The 19,577-nt window shown below is 41.3% G+C and overlaps 2 protein-coding genes across 2 annotated transcripts in view; both read right to left on the minus strand.

Moving 5' to 3' along the window:
* map2k6 (mitogen-activated protein kinase kinase 6) overlaps positions 1–11,617 on the minus strand; it is a 31,553-nt gene extending 19,936 nt beyond the window's left edge. Inside the window, exon 1 of the mRNA XM_034119786.1 lies at positions 11,249–11,617. Within this exon, the coding sequence (XP_033975677.1) occupies positions 11,249–11,339 (91 nt within the window). The 5' untranslated portion in view covers positions 11,340–11,617. The remainder of the gene's footprint in view (positions 1–11,248) is intronic.
* Positions 11,618–13,982: 2,365 nt separating this feature from the next.
* LOC117474006 (BTB/POZ domain-containing protein 17) lies at positions 13,983–18,787 on the minus strand. Its single transcript, XM_034119998.1, has 3 exons — positions 18,700–18,787; positions 16,295–16,589; positions 13,983–15,127 (listed from the first exon to the last, which is right to left on the minus strand). Exons 1-3 carry the CDS (start codon positions 18,776–18,778, stop codon positions 14,053–14,055), a joined length of 1,449 nt encoding a protein of 482 aa, XP_033975889.1. The 5' UTR covers positions 18,779–18,787; the 3' UTR covers positions 13,983–14,052.
* Positions 18,788–19,577: the final 790 nt, after the last annotated feature.

Genomic DNA, 19,577 nt, shown 5'->3' on the forward strand with positions numbered 1-19,577 from the left:
GATGGAAGGCTGACAGGCAGGTAGGCCATCCAGTTATTTTAGCCGGGCCGGCTAAAATGATTGGTCGTACTTTTTACAGTATTACGGCTTCCACAGATGACATTTTGTTATAGATTTTTTGTCAAAGCACTTAAGATATTCATTGCTATCGGGATGTTAAGAGCATTCCATGGAATATAACAAAAAGTGTATCTCGAGCCGGTTTCTCAAACTTACCTACCCCACCTTTAAGAGCATTCCATGTAATATAACAAAAAGTGTTTCTGAAATAAATTACATACCCCACCTTTAATCATTCGAGTCAATATTTGAGTAGAAAAAGCCAAACTGTAAATGGTTTCAGCTTCTCAATTGGAAGTATTAAATGGAATCTGTTTATCTAGTTATAAGTTAATTTAACAGGGGCGGTGCACATTAATAGACATTTCTGCAAACGCACCACAGTTAACCAAGAGGCTATTTTCCTTCTGTATTTTAGATTTGGTTACATTTAAAAAAAAAAAAAATCTGACATTATTATTAAAAATTATTTATTACTTAATAAAAAAAACATTGTTATTATAAAAGAAGACTCAGAGAGATTTGTAATTGTATCAATGTAATGGTCCGTTTCATATGCTCTATGTTCAAGTGTGACCACAGCTTGCCAGAACTTGATATTCATTTTTATCCAGTTTCCAGCTTTTTAGAGCTTAGTCTTATTTTACGTGGATGAAGGATTAAAGTCATTGGAGGGGTGATACTTGATTCAGGGTTTGTTGAAATTGTATTACATTTCCATCCATATTACATCTCGTTTGGTCCATCACTGACTTGATGATTCAATATTATATGCTAAAACACTGCAACATTGTCAAAAACTTGTAGCGATACAATCTTGCAGACCAAGTAGAAACCTGGTGGATTGTGTAAACGGCCATGGTCGCTTTCTTTTAGAGAGAAGAAGACCTACGTGGACCATTGGGCTCATGGTTAAAACCGCCTGAATGATGAACACTAAAGGAGTCCTAAGTGGAAGGCAGCTATCTGCGATGACAACAGTGGTGGTGAAGAGAACACCTCCCATGATCCCACGCTACATCACAACGTCACTGTCTTTTGTTATAGCTGCAGTTGAGAGATCCCTAGTGGCAGATAATCACATGTTGTGTGTTTAACTACTTGTTGGCTTAACCTGTACCACTGCACATTCATTTATTTGTGTAAAAGTACAGGGTTTCCCTTCTGACAGAGGGCAGTAACACTATTAGGTAGCTTAAAATGTAAATACTACTACTAAATACTCAAGCTGTAATAAGATACAATAAATGTTCCTATTTGCTTTCCACCAAGCTGACTAGGAAGCAAAGTGAGCCATCTAAAAATATCCCATTTCAGAAGATCTCCAGCTTATGTTGCATAACTCAGATACACAATTCCTTCCTTTATTCTTGCTGAGCTCAGCATCTAACTTGCATACTGTGGCAGGCAGGCAGGCGGTGTGGGTTAATTAAAAGCAGCAGCACATATCAGTCCCAGTGATTTGCAGCACATGAGCTCGAGTATGCGGTGAAATGCCAGAGTGAGGCCACAGGAGATGGGTGTCTGTCTCTGTTCCCAGTTTCTGCCACACCCGATACGAGCATGCATTCAGCCTCGTCATGTTTGTGATCAGTGAAAGGGAAAAAATATAATGCTGACAGGAACGGTTTGAAAGGCAGTGTGCAGAAAGAGTGTGAGGGCAGATGTAATGAGCCTTGGATCACGTCCCACTCATGCACCCTGGCTGGAATTCCAACAATGCCAAGTGTTCCTCAATGGAATTCCACCGAGCTAGAGGAAGACAGATCAATGGCAGACGGTGGGAGGGCAGTGACACAGGGAAGGACATGGACAAACAGCAACACAGGACAGGAGGAGGGGGGTGGGGTGGTAGCAGAAAAAAGAGATTTGAAAATAACACCAGCCGGAGCTGCTATAGCAGTTTGTTAGATACTCTATACTTCCAAAGATGGCATCTCCTTTAGGCTACAGCTGTCAGATGCTCCTTTGGGAATCATGTGGTCATCGGCTCATGCTACACTTCCTGCGCACTCGGCTCAACTTTAATGAGAGTCGCAGAAAGCGGAGATTGTATTAGCATACAGGTTGGCTCAGAGCAAGAAACGCTGCTTTCACTGAACAAATCCAGAGATATTACCAGAGACCACCGTGGCACAAATACTGAGAGGAATAAACGAAAAGATCCTTCTGATTTTATCTTGCCATGGTTTGTAGATCTGGCTCTTATGGCGCATTTCCACTACACGGCCTCGCTCGGCCTCGCTCGGTATGGCTAGGCCTCGTTAGGACTGGCTCACTTTATGGCGCATTTCAGTTTAGGAACTGGGGTAGTATCTATAGTAACGCAGTGTAGGCGGAGCCGTGACGTCATCTTCAATGAGAACCCCAGAAAAACAACACAGCCGTTAGCTGTTAGCCCTCAGAGCTCACAGCTCCTCATATCTGTTCAGAAACTAGACAAAAGTTAAACAAGTACAAACCACAGACTGTCTGTGTCATGGCCAGAGTTGGGTGTAACGCGTTACTGTAATAATATTACTTTTGTCGGTAACGGAGTAGTGTAACGCGTTACTTTTATAATTCAGTAATCACACTACAGTTACTAACATTGCCCCGACACGCGTTACTTCGTTACTTTTATAAAATCAGTCATAATCACACTGACAGACAAGAGGGGTTTCCGCCGCAGGTTTATATGTACGTAATCTGCGCGACTTGCGCGTCCACATTTCCACGTGCAGTGCTGCATAAACATGGCAGAGTCAGCGATAACTTTCGAGGGGTGGAGGTATGCCCATTATTTTGAGTTCGTCCGAAGAATAGACAGGAATGTGACGGTGAGGTGCAAACTGTGTCCAGGCCAGAAGCTGTTATCCACTGCTGCAAACACCACGTCAAACCTCAACAAACACCTGCAAAGAACACATGCTAAGGTGAAGCTAATAGCTAAGGACCCCCGAACCCAGAGTGAGGATGTTGTGAGTGCGCCGCCGCCGACTCTGAAGCGGCACAAATTAGAATTTGGAGGACCGGTAACCAAAGCAGAGATGGACAGGCTTGTAGCATCCTTCATAGTAGAGGTAATGTTGCCCATTTGCACAGTGGAATCACCATCGTTCAGAGATATACTGCGCAAAATACAGATAGCAGGAGACAGAGGACCGCCATAGTCAGAGCTATCTGGATCAGTCTTATGCGACAATGGAAACTGAACTAAAGAGAACATTTGAAACTTTAGCAGTCTGCGTGATCTGCCTGTAGGGAGGGGCGGGCCGGCCCTGCGAGTAAAGTAACGAGTAAAGTAACGAGTAAAGTAACGAGTTACTTTATGTAGAGAGTAACGAAGTAGTGTAATATATTACTTTTTTTTAGTAACGACCCCATCTCTGGTCATGGCGAATACAGTCGCTGGTTTATTTATGTCTGTATAGGCCGTTGTTGTGAGTGTGGACGGTCGGAGCATATATTGCGTTAGCTTAGCCAATCTCCATTTAGAAAACACGCATTTTAAAAGGTTTTTCGCCTGCCGTCTGTCTGCAGACTTGTCAAAGCATTAATTCATGGTTTTTACTAACCGGTATCAGTATGTTGTTACTGCGGCATCATTTTGAAACGTGTATTACAATTAAATCACGGTCAAATATGTTCATCTTGTTGTAGTTGTAGCCCCCTTGCCAGCGATTCTCTCTCTAGTTTAGCATACTCAGCCCGACTCAGCCTCGTTGTTCCTGGCCCTAGAACCACGATTTTATGGGGCCAGAAAAACTGTGAATTAGGACCCGCTAGCCGGTACTAGGCCAAGTGGAAACGCAACCAAAGACGGGCCGCTGACGTCACAGCTCTCTTAAACGGGGCTCCGCGCTGTAGTGGAAACGCGCCATAAGTGGCTGCCATTTTTCAGAATCAAGGGCCAGCATCCAGATCTGAAAAGTGAATTGGATTGGGTACTGCCTTAGAACTGCATTTGTTCAAAAGGCCAGCAAGGGGCAACTCCACAATTATATAGAAGTCTATGAGAAAATGACACTCACTTAATTAATTACCTGAGTAAAATAGTTTCAAATACATTTATTCGCTATTTTTAAGCTTTTCTTCAATAAAGCTGAATGGTCCTAACAATAAAAAAGGATATGCTTTAGGGCATGTACCTTGTGATTGCTGGGCCATTATTGGTTTATAAATTCTCTTTGCTATTGTCTTGGAGTTCGGACCCTTTCCCAGTTTAAAAGTAACATTTCTGTTGCCTAAGAATGTCTTGTTCTGTGTTTGGCTGTACTTAGCACCACCCTCTTGTGTCATTTGAACAAGGCCAAGGCCTATATACAAAACTCAAGGCTTCAAAACAGTATACGACCAAGGTCAGAGAGCTTTCTAGGAGCATTTGTCAGACTGACAACCAAACATGTCACAATATTTTCTTACGGTTGTCAACCCTAGCTGCACAAGACCTCAGAATCTTGCACCACCTGTACCACAACCCTGAGCAGACAGCAGCAATCTGAGCTGAATATAGATTGTTTATCCAGCTCTCGCCTGTAAATAATAGCTTGTCATGGTTTTTTTGGCTGGATGTCTACACTGTCTTCACGTCTAATGAGAGCCAATGTGAACTGGAGTCAAATTCCCTTTATATGTCAACATGCTTTGTCAATAAAGGGGATTCTGAAACCAAACGGTGTAAATGAGACCATGTTCAGCATAATGAAAACACTGAAGATATTGTACCGCTCAACTGATTTACTGCCAAGTAAAAACAACATTTAGACATTGTTGACAGCACCCAAGTCACTTTTCTGCAGAACTCTTAAGGGTTCTGTAACACTGGCAATAAAGCAGAAGCCCCATAAAAACACTGTCCCATTAATAGACAGGCTACATAATGTAAAAGGTTCATATATTAGAGTTTCTACCAGTGAGAAAGTGTTGAGTTGAGTGTCTCTTTGCACTCATGACTGTCAACAAAAAGGCCTTCAACTGCAAACAGTGAGTCACTGATGCAGCCTGAGAACACAGACATTAGCACAAATGATACATTCTGTAGCTACGCGAAGGTCTATGTAAGGTATATATCGTCATCTTCTTGTGTACGCACAGACACGAGAGGTCTGTACGACGAAGCCGGATTTTCGCTTAGCGGGCTAACTTCAGGGAAAACTCGGGGTTTCCGGTCCTACGACGCTGGTTCTCTTTTTAGCGGGCTAGATCTCCATGGTAACTTATGCTGAGCGGCTAACCTGCTCTGGAGCAGGTTAGGTTGCAGGCTAAGAGATCAACTTAGTGAAAGCACTGCCTGCTGACCAATCAGAGATCAGTGTGCGGAGTTTAAAGCGATCAAGTCATATTACAGGAGAAAGGAAATACAGTTTAAACTGCCGTTGCAGGAAAGACGGCCGGCAAAAATCACCTGACTGTGAGCAATCTGACTATTATAACATTAGCGTTAAGAAAGCTTAATTAAATATCTGCCACAACATAAGTAACCGGATCAAAGTAACATTACGTACAGTCCACTGTCACAGTCTACAGTGCACTGTGAGTGCAGACGTCATTATCATTCATATCACATCATATCACATCATAATGTATCATATATTTCCTTATCTGAGTCAGCTTCTTGAGCCGTATCTGGCCGTGCAACACTCACAGTGTCACATACTGTATGCAGAAGTATTATTTTAAGCAACACATTAAGTTGACGAAACACTCGAGTCAAATGTAATTAAAGTCAGATCCACTCGTGTCTTAGACGGGGCAGTGATATCATAAACCTGTTAATGTACGCATTCAAACACTTTTTCTTTTACCAGCTGTATTCACCTTGCAGGTGCAGCTATGTGGCTTTTATCCTGGATAAAGTGTTTAAGTCATGGATGTTTAACGTTTAACTTCTTCATATGTCTAATATTATAGTTGACTTTTCATTCAGGAAGTATGACGCGCTGCGCTGTCAGTACGCTTGTCCATGTTTGTGATTGGTCGAATGCTCCAAATACCACCCCTTTCATGTGAACGCGCACCTAACTAGATAGGACACGGCTGGCTTGAGCGATCCACTTGATAACACGCGTCGTAGTACCGCTTAGCGAGAGCGCGTATGTTTTGGATTAGGCCAACCGGCTAACTCAAACATATCCAGGTTAGGTTGAACCAGCTTCGTAGTACAGGCCTCAGGGGAGACAATGTAGCACAAACTGATATAGATGAAGATTGTGAGATTAGCTGTTTGTAGAAAAACAAATGTTAAAGGGGCCCTATGATGCTCATTTTCAGGTTCATATTTGTATTGTGCCTCTACTGTGACATGTCTCCATGCTTTAATGTTCAACAAGCTCTTTATTTTTCTCATACTGCCTGTGCTGCAGCACCTCTTTTCACCATCTGTCTGAAACCAGAGCCCAGTCTGCTCTGATTGGTTAGCTGGCCAGCTCTGTTGTGATTGGTCAACCGCTACGAGATGTCCCGGCCCCTAGCCTATCACGTACAATGTGTTGGAGCGCTAGCCAATAGAGGCGCGAGTGTTACATAGTGATGCCACTATGTTACATAAGTAAACAAGGTGTTTCAGGCAGGGGGGAGTGTGTGGGAGAGAAACTCTCTCTGGAGGGAACACAGGGATTTTGAGCTTTGCAGACCATTTACATGCACAACAACCTATATAACACACTATAGGAATGGGTAAACCCCTAAAAGCACAATAGGAGTCCTTTATTAGGTGAATGCAAAATAAATCATACTTTTTCTGACTTTTTAATAAATTGAATCAATTGTTGATCAAAAAGGTATCAACCCACACGCCGATTCAATGTTATTATTTCCTTTCCTATCACGGCTCTTAGTAAGTTGTTTTATTTAACACCAGAAAAAAACATAAAAGGACACAGGTGTAAAAACTGCTGACTGTGGGTAAAGTCAGAATGGAGGTTGCTCTCACATAATTACAGCAAACTCAACCCAAAGGAAAGAGCAGCTGGTGCAGCCACTAGTATAACTATCCACGTGTAGAGAGAAAAGTTGGGGAAGAATGCATGCAACTTCACTGTACTGTAGTACAAATATATTTTTTCCTCCAGAAAATCTTTCTCTAAGCCAGAACTGGGAGAAAGAGAACATGTTTGCAGGATGGAGTTACACTAGTGAGAAAATATGTGCATGCATCAAGTAATTAAACGCCTTAAATCAATGTCTTCATCCCCCTTTAATAAATTACATGATTTGCATGCATTATTTTGCAGTGCTAGGCGATGCTACTGTGCAACAACCCCTCCCTCCCTCCCCTATCCAGGGTCAACAGTGAAGTATAGAAACCAGCTAACATCACAATCCAAAAAGAGGTTACTCCAGGTCGAACAGAGACCTGGATTTGTGTGTCTGTTATTATCAGCTTTACTGAAAAAAAGGAAGTCACAGTAACATCTCACAACTCTGCTTGCATGCAAAGCTGAAATAAACAGGAATTGTTTAAAATATCCTAAATAATGTTGTTCAGAGAAGTTGCTGCAGTCTGAATGCATGCAGGCTTACTCAGTGGAAAAGAGAAGTACAGTTAGTGGATCATGTGAACAATGCTCTGAACAATTCGACTGTTATTGAAGCAAAAAAAAAGCCACTTCAGGCCTGGAACCGGTCCAACAACTGGCCGGTTGAAACAGCAAATTTAGTATCTGTGCAGCTGAAAACGCTGCCTCCATTAGCATGACAAACGGGACATTTGTGCACGGGCTGGAGGGCCAGTGAGGCTGCAGGGGGACACGAGCTGGGGGGGGGGGGCTGTCACCCTGCCACCGGCCAGAACAGCACACTGCACAATGGTAGGGGACAAAACGCTGCGGCCCCCACAGGGCAGAGTTCGAGATGCAAGACTTTACATACATTTCTAAGCCAAATGATATGAGAATTGAAGGAAACCAGCAGTAGGGCCATGGGATTTTTGCTCCGTCTGGCGTCAATAAAACGCAAGGACATGGTGCTTATTTTAGCTTTGCAGATTTGTACTCATTTCCTTTCCTCAGTTATACAACACTAATGTACAGTCTGTGAAGGGCTGCGAGTAACAGTTCTATTTTCAGTACAAACCAACCTGTGTTCACTTTACTGAGATGTATAATCTGTGTAAGGTTGATAATCAAGTTTAAATATTCTTTGATCAGATCATTTAAAGATTGTTCGGATAAGTTTGCCAATTGCCAACCATCTTATTGGAGTTCTTGTACCATTGCTTGAATTCTGAATTTCCCTACGGGGATCAATAAAGGTCAATCTTATGTGTCTATTTTTCTTTTTAATAAAATACATTCTTATAACTTGAACTAATATCTGCATTAACTGTTTCTTGCTAACAATCTGTAAGAACAATATTTAAACATGCTAATAAATTGATTTGAAGTTTAAATGTGAATAAAGCGGCCATGTTGTTGTTCTCTTTGCTAATGCATGGAGGAATCAAGCAAGCCATCCTGGTCAGATAAGCACAACAACAAGGCATCTAGCATCAAGTAAAATGTGGCCGCATTTTGGATATAACTCTATAGGAATCATGCATGGGGGCAGGGCTGTTTGCTACCTTACTGTCACGTTAGCATGTCACTCCCTGGGGCAAAGGTACCATGAAAGAACTAAAACCAAGGTAAATTCTACAGTGTTGGTTATCACGAGGATACATGGGTTGAGTTTGAGTTTTAACGAATTACAAACGTGTTCGTTCCGATAGTTACGTTTTTTCAACAACAAAACGGGTTACTGTGACTTTCTTTGAGCACTTCAGATATACGTTACTTGTAATTTGTTAAATCTGTTAGAGCTGCAACTAATAATTATTTAACTAGGATTAATATGCTGATTTAAACATTCACAACGAGGAAAACTTTCCATCTTCAAAAATGTTTTCTCAGAGCAACAGTCCAATTTCCAATGTGTCTTCATTCACAACCATCTAAAACTGAATAAGCAGTGAATCCTCACAATGTAGAAGCTGGAACGCCAAATGTTTGGCATATTTGTTTAATATAAATACTTTTAAGCCCAAAGCATTGCCATCAGATTGCCTGTTTTGTTAAACCAAAATAAATAAATGATTTCATTTATCATCACAGAAGCAGCAGAACTGAAGAAAACTCTCACAAATGACAAGCTGAAACTTAGGAATAAACAATTATCCATTATCAAAACAGTTGAGGAAATTGCTTTTCTATAATTAACTTATCATTGCAGCTCTAATTAGGTATTTCCTTCATTATTACTAAGGATCCATGATTTCAAACGGCCGCAACAGAACCATTAATGTGCCTGGAGTTGACAAAAGTAATTTCATTTCCAGTGCCATTTTGTTTTTCATACAACAAAAAGTCAAGATCAAACTTAATGTAGTACAAAATCGGCCATACGTTTAACCAATACTCCTTTCAGATCTTTATCTCTGTGCGTGGCATTTTCTGCACCGTACAACATCACTGAACAGAAGCCTACTTCTGCTCTCAGGAAAGTCCCAAACCAACTCATTCATGTACAAAAAATAAAACCCATGTCTGTGCAATATTCATCATCATGTGTGTGTTCCTGTGTGTAGGTGGGTGAACAATTGACTGTACCAGATAAACACTGCGAGTCTCTGACCGTCGGGGGCTCTCTCTGCTACCTGTTCACATCCTGTACAGCCCTCTGACTGTGTGACTGTGTGACTGTGTGTGTGTGTGTGTGTGTGTGTGTGTGTGTGTGTGTGTGTGTGTGTGTGTGTGTGTGTGTGTGTGTGTGTGTGTGTGTGTGTGTGTGTGTTTGTGTGTGTGTGCTACATGTTGTGCAATGAACCAGCCTCACTTTGGACTTCTTGGAAAACACGGTACAGGGAGGAGAAAAACGCCTGAGCTGTTTCACTGCAGCTGTTTTTCTCTCTGCAGTCACTGATGTTCTGTGAGAGCTCTCAGGCTGCAGGTACTCCACAGCTGTTGATAAAGTCGGGGTCAAAGTGTAGCATGCATGCTTCCATATGCATGCTAAAGGAAACATCACGCACACAGGGGTTGGACTAATATCCAGTTGCCAGGACAGAATGTTTGGAGACTTGTTTTATAATACCCTGAAGAAGCCCCCTGCTCTTGAACTCAACACCACCTCAATGCTCACAACAGACAGGCTTGGGGATTACATGTAACAGGATTACATAATCAGGATACAACACATTGTACTGTATTCCCTTACAGTTACATTAAAAAAAGAAGTAATCAGATTACTGTTACATTTTATTTTTAAACGGTATTACAAGCAGGATTACAAAAAAAATTATATTATAGGTGGATGTACTGCTTGTTTTCTTTTTGGTTTACATTTAGGCTACTTTCAAGTCTTTTTTCAAATGCAGTTAGTGAACACCTGATTAGTTAGCAAAAATACCATGTTTAATTAATATATTAAACTAAATCAGCATTGTTTACTATACTATAGGCCTATCCTATAAGAGGACACATCTTAATATATTATTTTCCAAAAGTCACATTGTTCTGTTGTCTTACATAATATACTTAAGTAAAAATCATGTTACTGTAATTTTTTTCTCTTGTATTTATTTGCATTGCATTTGATATTGAAGTAATCCAAAAGTAAGGGAAAGTAATGATTACTTACTCTAAATTAGATACTCAGATTAAATTACATTTTTTATTTTTCATATTAACTAGTAATTGTTACAGATTACATTGTTAAAGTTACCCTTCCAACCCTGACAACAGATTCTATTCTTAGATTGTAATTTTCTGTCCCATAAGCAGGAACAAATCAACACCTAATAAACAAACTTGACCACTGACAGCTGCAGGTTGTCACGTCACTGCACAGAACCACGCATATTTGCAGCCCTGCACGCGACTCTGCTTCCAGTATTTACCTTGAGCAATGGTCACAAGCCATGCATCAAGTCGTGCAGAGTTTCATTATAAAGAGTTGCACTGTCCTTGTCTATCTCGTGACTGTTAAAAGGCGCCCTGTGCACAACATCCCTGCGAACAGCGTCAATTTGAGTGAGCACACACACAGCATCGTCTTACCAGGAACTGTGCAAAGGGGAAGATCTTTAAACAGGAAATGCAACTGACCCTTTTCTAAAGCCATGTAACTTTAAAATGCACCGGCCGAGCTGCAGCGGCTGCATGTTGCAAACCGTGCAGCCGTGATTGCATGATGTCGCACAGTATTGCACAGATCGGTTTCATATTCTTACCTCCCTTTGGCTGAGACATTTCCCCTTTGCTTTGATGAGGGGGAGGGGAAGCACAAAAGACTTTGCCTTCTTTCTCACTCCCTCCCTCCATCGCCCTCGCAATGGAGCTTCAGCGGCTTGCTTTTTTGCAACAAAGATGCAAAATACAAGCCTCGATCTTCATGCACTTGGAGCCTTTTTGCGTCCGGAGCGTGCGTGTCCGTGCACAGAGCGCCGGTGTGATTGCACGGCCCCCGCAGGCGTCAGGAAAACAGGTAATTTCTGCAATTGCACTGCAAAGAATTCTCCGCAGCACTTACATGATGGGCCAAGGCTGGCAGCTGAAAGCTCCTAACTTGGATCAGTGCGAGCCCCTGCGAGAGAACGTTCTTCCTGCTTGGAGCGCAAAGGATAATGGGAAATGGAGTCCAGAGCGTTTAGAGAGCGGTTGTATTTACATTTCTGTGCTGGATTTGTGTGAAGAGTGTAACGAGTGTAAGGAGAAGTAGTGTGTTGTGCAGTGGTTGATAGTACAATTAACTAAAGTAATACACTTAATTAAAAATGTTAGTGTATTTAGTGAATTGTTTTAACTAATTCAATACATAAAGGTGACATTTATAATGTATGTCACCAGTGGTGTATAGTAACTATAGATGAACTCAAGTACTGTACTTAAGTACAATTTTGCGATACTTTACTTGAGTATTTAAATATTTTTGCTATTTTGAACTTCTACTCCACTACAATTCAGAGGTAAGTGGTGTACTTTTACTCCATTAAATGTATAATACCTTTAGTTACTTTACAGATCTGGATGAATGATGTGAAATATAATCAATTGTTAAATCAGACTTTAGTTCCACCTGGAGTAAATTCACAAGCTACCCTGCAGTATACAAAGTCATTCAAACTAGCTGCACCTTTACCAGCTTTGAGAACACTTTAATGATCAATCATTATAAAACATATCATATATATTATTCTGAAATGCACCAATCTGCACAATGACTACTTTTACTTTTGGTACTTTAAGTATATTTTGAAAATAATATTTTTGTACTTTCACTTGCGTAACTTTTTGATTGCAGGACTTTTACTTGTAGAGTATTCATACACTCTGGTATTTTTACTTTTACTCAAGTACAAGATCTGTGTACCTCTCCCACTTCTGCATGTCACCATGAAACCTTCCAAATTGATACATAAAGAACAATTTGATTAAATATGAGCAAAGTGTCATGCATTTCCCAAACAAACATTTGAACATCTAGATCTTATTGTATTTTGTTGAAATGTTAGGATTTTGAGACAGAAGATTTGGGATTTTATCAGTTTAAAGATATTCATGCAATAAAGAATGAAATGTGAAATCAGGCTATGATAAATAAACAAACCCATGTGTAAGAACATCCAGAATATGTTTTAGATGCTGAGAGTTAGTCGTCAATCTAATACTTACATCCAGTGAATTTATGGTACATCTACATAAGCAAATATAATAAGTTAGTAAAATAAACAACTAAATGTGTATTTGGGAGTTTTTTTTTCCACTAGTCTATCTGTTTGTGTACTTTTTGGTGGTTTAATCTTACAATGCATAACATATTGTATATACAATTTAAAATCTATTGCATTCCTGCAGTTTTTCCTAACCTGATCGAGAGTACAGGGTGACATATTATAAAACCCTACTAAGAGCCTAATTTCGGGTTGTAATTCAAATGGACTTGTCTTAAATGAAATGAATAATTTTTGTGTCTGGTGTTGAGGTGACGATTACATGAAATCACAGGGAAAATATTCAGTTTACTTTCAAAGTTCAGTAAAAATCTTTATTATCAGGTAACATTGATTAATGCAAAAGTGAAACTAAGTAATGACTTTAATGAATGAATGAATGACAAGTTACTCTGACAGCTACAGTACTCTGGTGTGAAGGCTTACAGTATACGAGTAGTTTTATAAATACATTAAAAGTAAAGAGTAAAAACGGGCCTGTTGGAGCACCTGAAGTTCAACAGGATCACATTTGGTGCCCAGAAAGCACGGATTTAGTGATTTTTTTTTAAATCAGCAAATTGGTGCTTTCAGGGTGATGAATGACAACTGTGACCCCTTAATTGCAAATTAGGGATATTAGCACCAATATTACAAACAAAAATACAAATAAAATGCAACAGGAACAGAACCGCAAACATTAAAGATGCAGCTGGTGATATTACATATTTTTCTTTTTGACAACAAATTCCATGAAAAGACCAAAACCGACAGTGTTTTTTAGGTTTACAGCACCAAGAACATCAGTTCTAAGTGAAAGCCTTACAGACAGCTTACAAATAAAGACTCTAATAAAAACAAATAGAAAGACATTGTAATGCTCTTAAACATTTGGGCATTGTAGATTACTTGCAAAAAACCAGCCTTTCAGTGGCGGATTGATCCATATGTGATGCTCTGGTGAGTGATTGGGGCAGCAGGACGTGGATGTGTGATTGAGTCAACAATACTAAAGGGAGTGTGGCTCTTTGATGTGTTTTTAATAGTTTTTGGACAACAATGGAGCTCTAGGGCACATCAGACTTTGATCAATGGGATTTAAAAAATATATAATAACACCAGACTTATCCTTTGAAACATGTTCCAATATTTAAAAATGCTCTCAAGCAATAATACATAAAGCTTTGGTGTGGTAATTGCCCAATGAAACAGCAATAACATGAGACAAGACAAATGATCCAAACATCACGCTCAAAGAGGTTTCAGATCCCCACGATGTGATATGAGATGTTGCTTCACATGGTTGGATTGTGTTTGGTAGAGGGTCAGTTCTTGCTGGTTATGAGGCTTTGGTACAGAGGTTTCACCACAATATGGAGGAAGAGGGAGCTGTCGATGAGGTATTCAGACGTCCGGCGGTACAGGTCGGCTTCAGCCAAGAAATCCCCATTTTCTTCCGTGCTCTGGTGGAAGTTGTAGACGTGTTTCACCACCACCTTCCCCTGCTGCTGAGCCATCACAATCACCGTCTTCTGGAAGTTAACTCCGGCGAATTCTGCGCTGGACGTGGCCGGCGTGATAATGATGCGAGGGCGACCTCCGTCCACACGTGTCGGCTGCATGGCGCCCGAATCTGTGTACATCGGCCTCATGCTGAGGGGTAACCAGCGCGGCGAGAACAGGGCGTTCCAGGTCACCCGCTTGCTGGAGTCGTGCCCGCTGGGCCCTAGCTGCGTCTGGAAGCTGGTGCTCCGATCGTCTCGTGAGGGGTTGTTGATGATCCAGGGAGACCCCCACACTGGGGACAGGTAGTTCCTAGGCATGAAGAGGCTACAGTTCACATCAAAGTACTTGGCCATTTGCATTGGTGACGCAGAGTGAAACTGGTAGGACATGTAGAGCAGGTCGCGCACCGACTCTTGATAGCGAGCCAAGATGGCCGACTGGGTCTGCAGGCGGAAGAGCTCTCGTGGCGGCATCATGGCGTAACGCACCGCTCTCAAAGCGTTCTCCGCTGTCAGACCGTCCGGCTCATTCTGAATAATCCAGGCCTCTAGCCCGGCAAAGAGCTCCATCTCGCTCTGCAGGATCAGGTCTGACCGCTGAAGCAGGGACATGAGCAGCTGGCTGCTGATGGTCACCCACTCCCCGCTCTGCAACACCGACGATAGGTTCCACGCCATAAACTGAATGCAGCTGTCCCTCAGAGTCACGTCCCCGGCCTGCACGGCGTACTCATACCATCCCGCCACGTGGCCTGAGGTGGACTCCCGGGCCAGATTCTGGGTCATGTACTGGGTGATGCCCTGCTGGAGGCCTGTCACTTGGTACTTAGTGGCCAGCTTGTGTAAAGGGGTGGCCTGGTCCAGACGCAGTGAAATCTCTCCGCAATACAGATACCTGCTCAGAAAGAGGAAGAAGGGGTTTCAAGGTGAAGCATTTGAATCAACAACATACATACATTCAGAATGAGACCATTTAGCCTAAAACAGCTAGTTGGAAAATGTTTTACCAACATCAAGACCCACTATTCTTGGACTGCAACAGTATTTTTGCCATTTGGGGGCAAAAGAACGCCACAACAAGCTAAAGAACACAACCTAGCACATTATCACATGCTAATATGCTAGCAAACAGTTGCATATCTACATATCCAGCAGGTAAAGCAACGTAATCATCCAAATGCAGTTGTTTCTACCTGATGAATGTAAAGCGCCATCCACACATGGAGTACAACCCTAAAACGATCTAGACATGGTGATAAGAGTTCAACATTTAATCTCTTTTAGCTCTGTTTTGGTTTCAACCAACTCCTGAGAATTAGGTGTGGTTATGGCTGCTACATGCTAACTTTGTCTAGCATTTGGTACTCGGTAGGTAGTGTCCAGTGGGTTTATTATAGCTTCTTTGCTGAAAACAAACTGCTTGCTGGTTCTGCAGACAGAACAAAACTGTTTTTGTGCTATTAAACCTAAAACAAAGAGCTAAATACTGCTGAAAATATACCTACAGCTGCAGAGTTTGGTCATAATTCTCTGTTTGATTCATTGTTTTTATGAAAATAGATAGAGTGCAATTTTACAGAATTGTGTTTCTGTCAGACTGAATTCCATCAAAGTAATCTCACAGCATCCTCCTCTTCAAAAAGTTACCGTTGACCCTTTATGGCATTCGGGGAAAAGGTGTAGTTTTATTTTGTTACAATGAATGAATGCAGTCTCAGTCTCAGTCTCAGTCTGGCAGATATCATGTCTACTGTAATACAGGTTTTAGTCAAACTCATTAGCATTTGAGATAAAAATAGATAGTTTTATTGATTGCTCCTGCAGCACAGGCTCCTCAATGTCTTATTGCTACACCACAGGAGCTGCTATTGAGCAACCCAGCAGTTCCCTGATTGGTCAATTTGTTTTATGTTGGACTCATTGATTGTTTGTCTCGGTTAATGTAGGGCTGCAGTTGCAGAGTTCATTCCTCTAGGCATAATGACTCAATGAAACTGGGTGAAGCAGGGGGTGGAAGTGACTCTCACACAGTCTGACATATTGAGATGAAATGTGTCCCCACCTGATGAACTTATCAAACACAGCTGCACAGTCGGAGCTCTCCTTCAGGACCAGCTTGCTGCTGTTGCGGCTCAGCAGGATCTCCTCGAACACGGGGCTCTGCAGGGACAGCACCAGAGAGTGAGCCTGGATCACCTTCACCTCGTCCGCGCTGGGGGTCTCCACCCGGAGAGACAGGTCACTGCCGTTCCCCTGAATCAGCAGCGCCTCCAGACGCTGCACCAGGGTCAGGGAGTGGCTGATGGTGTCCCCGCCCCCCCCATTGCCATCCGAGGTCATGTCAACTTTCAGCATGCCTGGTGGAGGGGGAAAGGAGGAGGAATAAATAGAGTTATCAGATTGGAAAACAAGTTAGATTAAAGCAAGGTTCCAAAACAGAATACTTAAATGTACCATTTATTTTTTCTATTATGTTTTGGGGGTTTTCCCTTTACCTTTAGTGTGTTATCTAGGTTTTTGTGCATGTAAATGGTCTGCAAAGGCTAAAATCCCAAAGTTCTCGCGGGAGTTTCTCTCCCACACACTCGCCCCCTGCCTGAAACACCTCCATTGGACTCCTTTGTTTACCTCTGTAACATAACGACATCACTATGTAACACTCACGCTTCTATTGGCTAGCGCTCCAACACATTGTACGTGATAGGCTAAAGGGTCGGACATCTCTAAGCGGATGACCAATCACAACAGAGCAGGCCAGCTAACCAGTCAGAGCAGACTGGGCTCTGGTTTCAGACAGAGGGTGAAAAGAGGTGCTGCAGCACAGGCAGTATGAGAAAAATAAAGAGCTTTTTGAACATTAAAGCATGGAGACATGTCACAGTGAAACATTTGAATCATTGGGCATCTTTAATGTTCAAGTTCGCAACTGTTTACACATTTTATATAAATATATATATATATACTTTTGCTTAAAAAATAACTACATTCATGTTTACATTTAGTTTCAATTTATTTACAATAACTGACTTATATAACTTTTTAATTAATTTACATTTTTGTTAATTGACCCTTTACTATTACTTGCTCTTTTCTTTATAGTCTTCTCATGATTAAACATATTTAATTAGCATTTTTAAAGGTAGCCTAAGCATTCAGATTCTTATTGCTAACGACTTATTTTGCATTTGTTGTGAATATGACAAATGCAGAACTTTAACTTGAACGTTTTTTTATTGGAGTGTGCAGGAGTTGCATGCCAGTTATAAATTGGAGCAAATAGTGGGGCAGCATCACCCAATACCATGCCATTGATCAGTCCAGCTGCACTGTCTGGATAATGAGGCATTGTGGGTCACGTTTAATTAAAGCTTTGTTGCAGCTGATGCGGTTGTGCGCCCGGGGGGGGGGGGGCACCTCCTCTTCCCTGCACACTGCACTGTTACTGTTACTGCTGGGATCAGATTCTTGGTTTGTTTTAGCACAGTGTGATTCCTCTGTATCTCTTCCTTTCACTTTGATAAAAACATTACATAAACTCAGTTATGGGCCATAAGTAAAAAAGTTCATAACAGTCTGTCAGCTTTTACGTGTCAATTAACAGACGTACATAAACTGAAGTTACCTTATTAGGGATTGTGCAGAATTAGGCAAAAACTTGCACTGCTCTTCCAAAAACAATCAGTCCTTTCTGACCTACTTTCCTTCCAGTTCAATTTTCATATTGCCATTTCTGTCACCATATTCTGCAGGTCTTTTGCAGAAACATAAATGTTCCCACTGTAGGATGAATAAAGTCATTCTGATATTTTAATTTTTCTTTCTTATACAACTTCATGTTTTAGCTTGTTTTCATATTCTAGTCTCTTGGATTTTTATGGCTGATTTTAATATTTAGAATTCAAATGGTCATCAGTGGTGTGTGGTATTTTTCGCTTTGTTTGTCTTGTTGCTGTTGATGATTTAATGTGAAGCACTTTGAATTGCCTGATTCATTTAGCTGACGCTTATATCCAAAGTGACTTACAATAAGTGCAATAAACCATAAAGATTCAAAAGAAACGTGCTTATATATTAGCTTCAAAAAGCCAGACCATTGTAAGTGCTGGTTCATTAATTCAACTTGAGTGCTACTTTTCGTTGTGTTGAATTGAAATAGATGTGGTGTATAAATGAACCTGCCCTACATTTGATTTCCTTTAGCAGAAAGTATTACCAAAAAACAAGTCACAGTTTACAAAACTCTTTAAATGCACCACTGAAATAAAATACATTCATTTTCATGACATGAGTACATCCACTATTACTATTATTAGTTGAAATGACTCATCAAAAACTAATTTGCAATACTGCCTGTGGCCCACACACAGTAAGTCTTTGTGTAGCAGCATATTAAATGAAGCATAACTAGATCAGACTGCAAATGATTCCTCCTGTTATTGATGTTGGAGCATTATGGCCCTAACTCACCTGCAGTAGCTGCTCCCATGTGCAGACAGAGAGCCACAAACAGCATCCCAGCCTGGGTCTGAACGCCTTGTTGCACCATTGTCTTCCTCCGTCCGTGCCCACTGTGCGTCTGGATTCCTGTCCACTCTGCTGTGGAGGGTGAGGGGGTCTGAAAGTGGGACAGGGGGTTCTCCTCGCTACATCCGGCCCGCCACACACACACACACACACACACACACACACACACACACACACACACACACACACACACACACACACACACACACATCGATCGAAACAGGCCTGGGTTGTTTCCATGGCTACCACTTTGATTCTGACTTTCCTATCCTTGGGTATTAATGCCTGCTGCATATCATTGATCTGATGAGGGGGCCGCGGCGGGGGGGCTCGGTTTGATGTTGAGAGTTTGATTGAGTAGAACATTATTTGATGTACACATCTCACTGTGAGCTGTGGCCAGGACTGACGCTTGATCAGGAACCAGTGGTGGAATGTAACTAAATAAACGTACTCAAATACAAAACAAACAACTTAAAGGTACTTATTACTCCTTGCAGCACAGCGGTAAAAAAAACGTGTCTTCAAACCAAAAACACAAAAACATCACCAGCTGATACAATCACAGCCTTGATCACTTGACTGTCAACGAGGGAGTGGTATTTAAACGCTCATGTGGAGAACAATTAATAAACATTTATTTTATATACAGTTTCTATTCAAAATATACTATATTTTTTTATAACTGACTATAAAGCATATACCAAAAATCATCACCCAAAACTGTGTAACGCCGTTTAGCAAACTTATTTCCAACTCATATTCACGTTTAACTTTTATTGTTTTTAACTTATTTACAAAAAATTCAACCAATTTTGGAG

Source organism: Trematomus bernacchii, unplaced genomic scaffold (assembly GCF_902827165.1).
Source record: "Trematomus bernacchii unplaced genomic scaffold, fTreBer1.1, whole genome shotgun sequence".
In the NCBI taxonomy this organism is placed as follows: Eukaryota; Metazoa; Chordata; class Actinopteri; order Perciformes; family Nototheniidae; genus Trematomus; species Trematomus bernacchii.

Excerpts from the sequence above, each read along its gene's own strand:
- LOC117474006 (XM_034119998.1), bottom strand. The coding sequence starts at position 18,778 with ATGGTGCAACAAGGCGTTCAGACCCAGGCTGGGATGCTGTTTGTGGCT. Across the intron at positions 16,590-18,699 it reads CATGGGAGCAGCTACTGCAG|GCATGCTGAAAGTTGACATG; the intron begins GTGAGTTAGGGC and ends CCCCTCCACCAG. Across the intron at positions 15,128-16,294 it reads GTGTTTGATAAGTTCATCAG|GTATCTGTATTGCGGAGAGA; the intron begins GTGGGGACACAT and ends CTTTCTGAGCAG.